Source organism: Ctenopharyngodon idella, chromosome 15 (genome assembly GCF_019924925.1).
Source record: "Ctenopharyngodon idella isolate HZGC_01 chromosome 15, HZGC01, whole genome shotgun sequence".
Lineage (NCBI taxonomy): Eukaryota > Metazoa > Chordata > Actinopteri > Cypriniformes > Xenocyprididae > Ctenopharyngodon > Ctenopharyngodon idella.
In genome coordinates, this window is record NC_067234.1 from 13,967,083 (window position 1) to 13,978,124 (window position 11,042).

General features: G+C 35.4%; 1 protein-coding gene across 2 annotated transcripts; it reads left to right on the plus strand.

Moving 5' to 3' along the window:
* The first annotated feature begins 85 nt into the window (after positions 1-85).
* sh3bp5la (SH3-binding domain protein 5-like, a) lies at positions 86-11,042 on the plus strand. 2 transcript variants are annotated; one of them, XM_051862350.1, is made up of 6 exons: positions 86-1,024; positions 1,600-1,662; positions 4,114-4,242; positions 4,376-4,534; positions 5,098-5,271; positions 9,394-11,042. In XM_051862350.1, the coding sequence occupies exons 1-6, from the start codon at positions 800-802 to the stop codon at positions 9,952-9,954; spliced, it is 1,311 nt and encodes a 436-aa protein (XP_051718310.1). In that variant the 5' UTR covers positions 86-799; the 3' UTR covers positions 9,955-11,042. The 2 variants fall into 2 exon arrangements, with proteins under 2 accessions (XP_051718310.1, XP_051718311.1); XM_051862351.1 differs by lacking the exons at positions 86-1,024; positions 1,600-1,662 and adding an exon at positions 2,770-3,428.

Genomic DNA, 11,042 nt, shown 5'->3' on the forward strand with positions numbered 1-11,042 from the left:
TATATATATATATATATATAATATGACACATTTAGCAGGCTTACAAATAAGGAAACACAATGTACATATACGAGTACGACATCCAAATAATTAACAACATACTAATACAGAGGGTTTACAAAAATTTAAATAAAAAGATACATTAAAATTAAAAATACGACAGCAGTTCAAATTTTTACTTTTCACTTTAACTAGCAAATAAAATTGTAGCCTATATCTAGATGTTTTGTTGTCAATACAGCGAATCAATAAACAAAAGAAATGCAACCATAAATATCTTAAAACAATTACTCTTTTTGCTTTTGTGTATGTGAGGTTTGCCAATTAAAAATTATTATTAGCCACACAAAAGACTCATTACATACGTCAATGCGCACCCACACTATTACGTTACACGCATGTTGCATAACGTTAACTACAGTAGCCCAGAAAGTCCAAAAAGGTTGGGTTTCGTGTTTTCTATTTACCTCACTTGTGTATCACATTTCGAATTATTGAACGGCAGAAGGAGTACGATGTTAGCCATGGGGTAAATTTGTGGCAAGTGAATGGACTTTAGACGATTTTTGGTCATGTAATCTCCATATTACCTTGCATGGAACTTTTAAACTCGTCAATCCGGTTTATTTATTTGATGATAGTCATTTGCAGTAGCGAGAAAGCTAAACTTTAATAGAAATGAAGGAAGGCAAAGCCTTTTAAGCTAAGGGACGTTACCTTTCTTTTTCGCTTTCGATCTGACAGTTTTCGATGTGTTAAGCGGCAACATTTGATCTTGGATATCTAAAGAGGCCTGTAAATGGATCCAGCGGCTTTGCGTGAAAGTCCTGCGGGTTCAGGATCAACTTCAGTGGAGGAGCGAGGAGGAAATCAGACGGAGGAGGAGACTGATGACGGCAGAGAAGCTGATGGGGAATCCGAGGAAACAGAGATGGAGAGTAAAGACTGCATGAGATCTAAATGTCACGATGAAAACTCACTGAATGGAAAACTGACCGAGGAGGAACTAGATCCCAGAATCCAGGTAAACTGACATTCATTCATCACATTGTATCGCGGGTGAAATTTCTGACACAACACTGTTCAACACTGAAGTTATTAATATATATATTTTTTTAAATATTTTGATCTAAAATCAAGCCGCCCTCAGCAAGCTATATCTGATATCTCTTTATCAAATTCTTAACTAATAAATGATTAACCAATATTATCAGATTTGAAGTTATGAATATATGCAAATCAAAATTTCTTGACATTTCGTTTTGTATGTGCACTATCAATCAAATTTAGACAAACATATTTGTTCTTTATTACTGTTTTCATTATTATTATGTCATTAAAATCATGTTATATTTTCTTTTCTTTGAAGAATCTAAAATGTCTTTTTATTTTAGCTTATTTTAAGTCACCACCCTTTGCTTCCTAGATTCACCATCACCACCCTTCTGGATGTGTACACTTTGGGCATCATGTATTTTCATGAAGTTATTATAATTTCAATAACTCTTCGGCTTCTGGGTCACCTTTATTTTGTATTGAACCACAAACGAAGATCACTTACTGTTGGGCGACTGTCATCTGTTGTGTTTCCGTGTCTAGGAGGAACTAGAGCGTCTGAATGAGGCCAGTGAAGAAATCAACAAGATGGAACTGGAACTCCAAGTATGTGGAAACTTCAGAATGTTCACAATCATGTACTGGCCCTGATGTTGTTCTAATGCAATATACCGTTCTTTCTTTTTTTCGGAACACAAAAGGAGAAATCGACCAGCATGAAGATAAAAAAAATGCAAAAGTTTCACAGAGTAATCCCATGCAACTAGGGTTGCAAAATTCCGGGAATTTTCAAAGCTGGAAACTTTCCATGGGAATTAACGGGAATATATGGTAATTAATGGGAATAAACAGGGAATTTGCAAAATTGCAGGTTAGCCTATAACAGGGTACTCAAATGTATTTGAAAAAAATATCTTGCAGCATAATTTTGGTTAAAACAACCAGATTTAATGCAATTTCAGTTGAATTCTTACCCTGACATTCACACAACACACGACTTACTGCAGGGCTATTGAGGCCACACCTCCTGCATGCACTGTGCATTCCCCCAGTCCATAACATACACATTTGATCAAAAATACAGAAAAAAACAGTAATATTGTGAAATATAACTACAATTTAAAATAATGGTTTTCTCTTTTAATAAACATTAAAATATAATTCATTTCTGTGATGCAAAACTGAATTTTCAGCATCATTACTCCAGTCTTCAGTGTCACATGATCCTTCAGAAGTTATTCTAATATGCTGATTTGATACTCAGTTATCAATGTTGGAAACAGTTGTGCTGCTCAAACCTGTGATACTTTTTTCAGGATTCTTTGATGAATAAAAATTTAAAGAACAGCATTTATTTAAAATAGAAATCTTTTGTAACAATATACACTACCGGTCAAAATTTTGGGGTCAGTAATTTTTTCTTTTTTTTGAAAGAAATTAATACTTTTATTCAGCAAGGATGTGTGAAATTGATAAAAAGTGATATTAAAGTGAATTCTATTTTGAATAAATGCTGTTCTTTTTAACTTTTTATTCATCAATGAATCCTGAAAAAAGTATTACAGGTTCAAAAAAAAAAAAAAAAAAAAAAAAAGCAGCACAACTGTTTCCAACATTGACAATAACTGAGTATCAACTCAGCATATTAGAATGATTTCTGAAGGATCATGTGACACTGAAATAAATAACACATAACAATTGCTGCAATAAAAATATTTATTTTACATATTTACTAAATTAGAATTAATTGAATGCGAAAAAGAAATTTCATGTCATGACCAAACAAAATGTTTATATTTATGTTTGTATATGATACATTTATATAAATTTCCCCAAATTTCCAATTAATTCCCATAAATTCCTGTCAAGTTTCCAAATTGGAATATTTCCAAAATTCCCCAGGTTAAGTTTACCGGAAACTTTCCGCCCCTTTGCAACCCTACATGCAGCACATCATATATTCCAAGTGTTCTATACCATAGTGTTTGGTAAAAACAAAACAAAATTTAATGTATTATTTAATAAAAATCCTGACCTCGGCCGTTGGTCTTCTGTGCATGACTACGTATTCGTGAGACTCTATTAGCGCCACAGTTTACTCCGACTCATCCAGAAAAAAAACACAAGTTGTGAGAAATCAAGAATAATAAAAATGCAACATGAAATCTTACGCCTAGAACTCCCCCCAAAAAAGTATCCGTGTACTTTACGGACCGGAACTTCATTTGTCTGATGATAGTCAGAATGTGAATGCAAAGATGTGAACGTGATAACTTCTTCTTAAGACGATATTCACCTTGGAGAAGACAGTACATGGGTTGTATTTCATGTCGTGTATTTATTTTGATTTCTCACAACTGTGCTTTTTCTGGGTGAGTCGGAGTGAACTGCAGCGCTAAAAGCTTGACACTTTTAATTCAGTGTACAGGATTATAACCTCAGGTTTTAGGTAGATTGTACTTGGGATCCAATCTGCAACCTTTCTGCTACAAGCCTAGCTTGATTATTAAACATTGATTATAAAACAGTAACCACCACCCAGTGTTATTTTAGTATCATTGAGGTACTATAATAGTTCTTAATAATATTCTGAGTTAGTTTTTATTTTTATATTTTGTGTTTTCATTTTAATATTAAAGTTTAGTAATTTTAGTGTCTTTTTTGTTAGTTGTTGTTGTTGTTTTTTTTTTGTTTTTTTTTTAAATCTGTTTATATAGCTTTTTTTTTTCTTTTTTTTTTTTTAGTTTATTTTATATCAGTTTTAGTACATGAAGATAAACTGAATGAAATGGGAAATGTTGCCTTAGCAATTGTTTATTTTTATATATTTTATTTTATTTCAGTTAACATTTATTTTATTTCAAGTTAAGAATTTTTTTTTATGGTTTTAGTCTATCTGTAACCACCACCCCATATAATTCAGATAAGATATCGCTTATGATTTTCTCTCTCTTAATGCCAAACATGATTAACAGACATGATTGATCTTGCTTAATAAACACACTTTATTTTATTATTAACTTGTTGTGAATGGTATGCATCTGTTTTTGTTGTCAGGAGTTTCGGTCCAGCCACAGGAGGATAATGAATGAATCTGTGCTTAAACTCAAAGCGAAAAGTTCAGAACTGGGGTCCTGCATTGAGAAGGCCAGGCCTTACTATGAGGCACGCAGGAAAGCAAAGGAGGTAGCTGGGCACACACTCTCTGTTTAGCATTCTGGAAAACAGGCCTGTGTTTCAAAGGCTATGCTCACATCCTTGACCTGATTAAAATCCTATTATCTCTTCAATACAGTATGATTGGTTTTACTCTTCTTAGGCCCAGCAGGAGACCCAGAAAGCCGCGCTCAGCTTTGAGAGAGCGGTGTCCATGCACTCGGCTGCTCGAGAGATGGTCCATGTGGCTGAACAGGGCCTCACTGCAGTCAAGACGCTGGATTCAACCTGGCAAGAGATGTTGAATCATGCTACCTCAAAGGTATGCCACTTTCCCTCCAACTCCTCTTATCAAGTTGTATCAAGCAGTAAAGTCTCTAACCTTGGACTCTGAGCATGTTTTGTTAATGAGCTGACTTTGGTTACATGACAGAATCATGTAGCATATTAGCATTCAGCATAAATTTGCAAGTATATATACAGGGTGTCCTTAGTTTGTCACCCATGGCTTTTCCATCTTGGCTTTGTTTTTGTTAAATAAATAATGACACAGTGTGATATGTCGTGTTTTTGTTCAACTGTTTTACTTTCCAAATCTTAAGACCTGCCAAGGACCAGATGATTTTTTATTATGTTCTGATACGGAAAACCATGGAATTCAATGGAGTGTCCTAACTTTTTCACATGACTATATATATGTGTGTTTATGTGTATGTATATATGTGTAATGTTTGTGGTTGGTTGGAACTTTCGTGCCTTAAAAATCCTGTTTATGTACATGACGATATGTAACAAATGCACAATTAACCCCCCATATGACCCATAGAATCTGCAAGTACAAAGAGAACAAGGTCCAGTTCAAAACAATTTTTATGGGGTGTCCAGGTGAACGAGGCGGAGGAGGAGCGCATGAAGAGTGAACGCGAGCACATGCGTGTCACCCAGCTGTGTCAGGAGGCCGAAGCCCGCGTGCAGGAGCTGCAGAAGTCACTGAAGAGATCCATCATGAAGTCCAAGTCTTACTTCGAGCTTAAGGCGCAGTTCAATGACATTCTAGAGGTGTGTTGCGATCTCATTACAGTTGTACAGTGGGCTCCACAAATATTGGCACCATTGGTAAATATGAGCAAAACTGCCTGTGAAAATTTGTTTTTGCAATTTCTCCTCTTAGTCTTTCATTCAAAATATTCACAAAAATCTAGCCTTTAATTAAAGACAAATAGTTGAAAGAATTTTCTTTTTTTCTAAAATATATGTATTCCACAATTATTATCGCCCATTCATTTAATACTTTGTGTAACATCCCTTTGCCAAGATAACATCTCTGGATATTCGCTTATAATGCGTAATAAGGTTGATGAACATATGGCAAGAGGTCTGAGATCATTCCTCCTTACAGAATCTTTCCAGATCCTTCAGATTCAGAGGGCCATGTTTGTGGACTCTTTTCTTCAGTTCATCCCACAGGTTTTTATGGGATTTGGCTCAGAGGACTGCTATGTCCATGGCTAAACCCTTCATTCGGTGGTCAGTGAACTATTCTGTTTATTTTGAGATGTGCCGGGTTTAACCTTCCTGACAGGGTCAGTCAGGTGTTGATTTAATATCTGCTGGTACTTGGAGTTTATGATACAGTGTATCATAATAAGTTGTCCAGGGTCTTTGGAAGAAAATGAGCCCCACAGCATTAAAGATCCACCATACTTCACAATGGGGATGAGGTACGTTTCTCCATGGCTATGTTTCTGTCTATGCCAACCCCACCTCTGGTGTTTTTCCAAAAAGCTTTATTTTGGTCTCATCTGACCATAAAACCCAAACCCACTGAAAATTCCAGTAACTCCTGGTAAACTGTAGTTGCATGAGAATACTGTTTTATGTCACCAAAGGCTTTTTTTTTTATTGCAACCTTCCCAAACAAGTTGTGGTTATATAGGTGAAGTCTTATCATAGTTTTGGAGATTTTCTGTCCCCAAGACCAAACTAGCATCTGTAATTCTCCAACTGTGATCCTTACAGTTTGTTTGGTGACTCAAAACATCCTCCTCACTGCTTGTGGGGCCAATATTGACACACATCCTCTTCCAGGTAGATTGTTACCATCTCCAGTTGATTTAAAGGGGACCTCTAATGCCCCTTTTACAAGATGTAATATAAGTCTCTGGTGTCCCCAGAATGTGTCTGTGAAGTTTCAGCTCAAAATACCCCACAGATCATTTATTATAGCTTGTCAAATTTGCCCTTATTTGGGTGTGAGTAAAAACACACCGTTTTTGTGTGTGTCCCTTTAAATGCAAATGAGCTGCTGCTCCCGGCCCCCTTTCCAGAAGAGGGCGGAGCTTTAACAGCTCGCACTTTGGTTGCTCAACAACAACAAAGCTGGAGAATCTCACGCAGCCAAAATGAGGATTGTCAGTAACAGTGTCCAGCCTTACATTGTTCAAACTGGAGTCGACACTGATAGTGGATAAATTTATGTAGTTGCTGTGGAGTTGGCCTCACTCCCTTTGTTGTGTGTTCCCGGGGGCGGGGTTTATGTAAATTTTAGGGTTAGTGATGTCACCAACCCGGGAAGAAGCTCGTTGTAGTCCCTAAAAAGTGATTTCTGTAAAAGGAGATATCTCCCTTTGCTTTGAACTTTGAGCATCATAACTTTGCAGATGTTGTTTATGCTCAAACAGCAACATTACACACTAACTAAAGTTAAAAAAGTGAAATCATAATAAAGGACCACTTTAAACTTCTTAATTATTGCCCAGATAGTGGAAATGTGGAAACAATTAAACTATCATGGTTGCTCTTTATTTTACAGTATGTGCACTTACAGTGTACTTACCCATGAAAGTACTGAGTAATGTAAGGTTAATTAAGGTTAAGTTTAAGTTTAGGGGTAGTTCAGTGTTGGTGTATAGTTGGTGTCATTGCTACAATAAGTACATAGTATGTACATGCGAAACAGGACTGTAAAATAAAGTGCTACCACTATTATCTTATAGCCATAAAGCCATGATTTGTGCAGCTCAACAAACTTTTGTCACACATCATTACTGTACTCTCTGGTCTTTTCCACAGTAAGTGATGACTATAGGAATTTGGCCTGAGTGGCACTTCATATTTAGAGCCCAGTGAAACAGGAAGACTTGACTTCACAAGTGTTCCTGATCACTAAGGTGAACTTAAAAATATAGATATGAATGGGAATATACTTAAGTTAGATTTTTACTCATTAGAATTTGTAGGGGTGCCAATAATTGTGGTATTCATATTTTGAAAAAAAAAAAACATTTAATTTGTTCCACATTTATATATTTTTTTGTAAATTAATTTTATTTAAATGTTAGATTTTTATGAATATTTTGAATGAAAGATTAAGAGAAATGGCAAAAACAAAATTTCATAGTCAGTTTTGCTCATGTTTACCAATATTTGCGGAGCCCACTTTATAGTGTTGGTGTTGAAAAATATGGCCACGCCTACTAAAATTTAATGAACAGATTGACCAAATAATGAAAATCTGGTCATCATTTACTCATCTTCATGTTGTTTTAAACCCATATTACTTTTTTAAAAATACATAAAAGCGTACCCTAAAATAGCTTTTTGATAGTGTTATTTTAGCTTTTATTTTATTGTAATGTTATTAATATTTTGAATTAGCTTTTATTTTAATGTTAATCTTAGTTTATTTTTAGTAATTTCGTTATGTGCTCGTCATTTTTATTGGTTGTTTTTATTTTTAAATATTGCTATTTAGTTTTAATTTATTTTTATTTAAGTTTTAGTTTTTATTTATTTACAGTTATTGCCAAGGCAAAATTTCTCATTTTTGTTTAGTTTAAAATTTTGACCCTAATATTTATATTTTAGCTTTATTTTAAAGGTGCAATATGTAAGAATTTTGCAGTAAAATATCCAAAAACCACTAGGCCAGTGTTATATATTTTGTTCACTTGAGTACTTACAATATCCCAAATGTTTCCAACTATTTGTAAATCGTGAGAAAATTGCAATTTTAACCAAGGCTCCGGGACGTGTGAGGAGTCGCCTGTCAATTGCGTCATACCTGCGTTACCCTCGGTTTCCATTTTATTTTGTAGAAACCATGGAAACACCAAAGACGCTTTAATATTTACATGTTTTAATAGGCAAGGGAACATCTGTTTTGATATATTTATAGACAGAAAACTAATTGTTGTTATATAGCTCAACACGTTTAGTCTTACTGTTTAAATCTAATTTTCCAGATTTTTTTGCGAGTACCATGCTTTACCATGCCTCAGAGAAAAACACTATTTTGTCAAGTAGCTAACATAGCATAATCAGATGCAGCTTTATTTTTAGTAACAGTAATACAGCATTTTCTCCATCATACAATACGTTTTAAAATTAATTTCATGCCATTTATCAACAAGCCATCCAGCATTTATTAATGATATTCTAAAAACGATCTATCTTACTGCAGTGTGCAACAGTGTCTCACAGCAGCCGCCGAGCGAACGCACAGAGTAACGTTATAACATTTTCAACACACTGAAATGTATCTAATATGATAAACAGAGCTGTGTTACCTCATACTCATGACCGGAAAAGCGGAAGCAGCGCCGGCGACTGTGACATAATAAAAGTTCAGATGCTCACGGCGTGTGTTGCGCAATCGCTCCAGCGGCCTCGTTCAGCTCCCACAACACTCGGTCCTGCTCTGCTTCATACTACAATAACGTTAATAATCACATCCATGGACATGATTTTTTCCCGAGTCCTATCCCAATTTTTTTTTCCCACCGGCCGTTGAGGTGAAGACCACATGTCCCAAGATTCCGCGCTCAAAGTTGGCCTTTATTTTGAATAGGCCTCTAGTGACCTCTAGCGGACAGAAAAATATTACATATTGCACCTTTAATAAACAGAAAATGTTTTTAATAGTTTTAGTTTTAATTAATTATTATAACCCTCATACAAGCTAACACATTTTTAACAAATTTAAACTGTTATTCAATGAAAATATTGCCATCTATCATAGTTCAACATGAAGGTGAGTAAATGATGACCATTTTTATATTTGGGTGAACTACAACTTTAAGATTAATATGGTCTATGGTTGATTGATTGATTGATTGAGATTTACTATGCATCATTTACAGTTAAAATATGTGAGCTGAACATACTCAAATGTTTTTGTAGGAGCACAAGTCAAAAATTTTAGAGTTAGAGAAGCGTATCTCCAAAGCCAAGTTAAACTACTCCAGCACCTTGCGCCAACTGGAGCAAATAAGCGAAGAGATTCATGCCCAGAGGGAGAAGGAGCAACCAAAGAATGGACCAATCAAAACATGTGGTGGGCGGAGCCCTCCTATAGGAGCAGAGACAATCAGCAACACGGGTACCGAAGGCGGAGCCTGCGGAGGCTGCCCGAGACCAAGCGATTGGGTGGATGGGAAAGAAGGCGTGACTAATACTAGAGAGTGGGTGGAGACACATCAAAACTCCAGGTGGGTGGACATGGGAAGAGCTGAGGTGATGAGATCTGGTTCAGACTCTCTTTCCATCGTCAGCTTCCGGACCATCATCTCCGATCTTGAAAAGTGTGACTCGGTCGAACACCTCGGTCATCTCAGCAGTGACGTCAGTCTCTCAGGGGAGGAGGGGGAGAGAGACAAGTTCGATTATGATAAAAACTGTCAAAGAAACGTTGACATTTCAGAGGAGTTTCTCAAACAACACATGAGAAGTGTCAGTTTATAAGCGCATCCATGAATAATGTTCATTTTTATGCTTTGATGTTTTCCTTAGTGAGGAGCTTGTTTCTTGACTGACAGAGCAACTCTTAATTATTATTTATTGTTGAGCATTTTTATCAGTACTTGAAAAGAAGGCAAAAGAGAATAATAATAGTTATTATTATTATTTTAAATTATTTTTTTACCCAACCCTTACATGAGAAGTTTGTCCTCCTGTTTGAGTATCTCAAATAAAGTGGTAAAAGACTGACAATATTTGCAAGGATAGTAACCCTGCATAAAATACAACAATATATATTTTTTTTAATCCTAATAAGCATCTAATATTTTTCTATGCAAAAGTATAAAACCGTGTCTTATACACACGCTCGTATTATTATAGTCTCTATAGCTGACATAATGATAAAATGAGGCTTATTGGATTTTACTGACTGCTGATTAACTTTAGTTCACTTACTGACATAATCACTCTTTGAAGGTAAAATGCCATTAGCTAATGCTAGGCTCTAAAATGTCACTATGACTTTTTTCTCAAGTTATTTTAAAATTGATTTTCTTTTTATTTTAATGTATTAGTCCCATGCTGACTTTGAAATGGCGGTTTACAAAAAGCGCTTTACTGTAGACTGCAAATATTTTCAAATCAAATCCTATAGTTCTTAATGCTTGCATGAAGTTTGCTTTATGTTCATCTCGTTTGCATTAGTGCACTCTAGTCTTTTCATCAGAAGAAACATTGATTACAACAGAAGTACAGGTTTTGTGCAGTTGGAGAAATGTGAATTTTTATTCTCAGTGCAGGGTTTGTAAAACACCTGCCGCTGAACATTTGATGTTTTGCTGTTTAAGACAATCACTTTTCTATATTTCAGAATTTATTTTCATTTAATGAATTTCAGGTGTTTTTCCTCATTATCTGAGAGCCTTTGTTTATTCAGTGTGCTGTATACATCTTGGCTAACTCTCAGTGTGAGCATTGGATGTCCTTATGTTGATATTGTCTTTAGCTAGTGTCCTGTGTGAAGATGTGCACAGTGGTAACATTTGCGACGTCTGATGGAACAATAAATGTGTATTTATGAATTCATATTA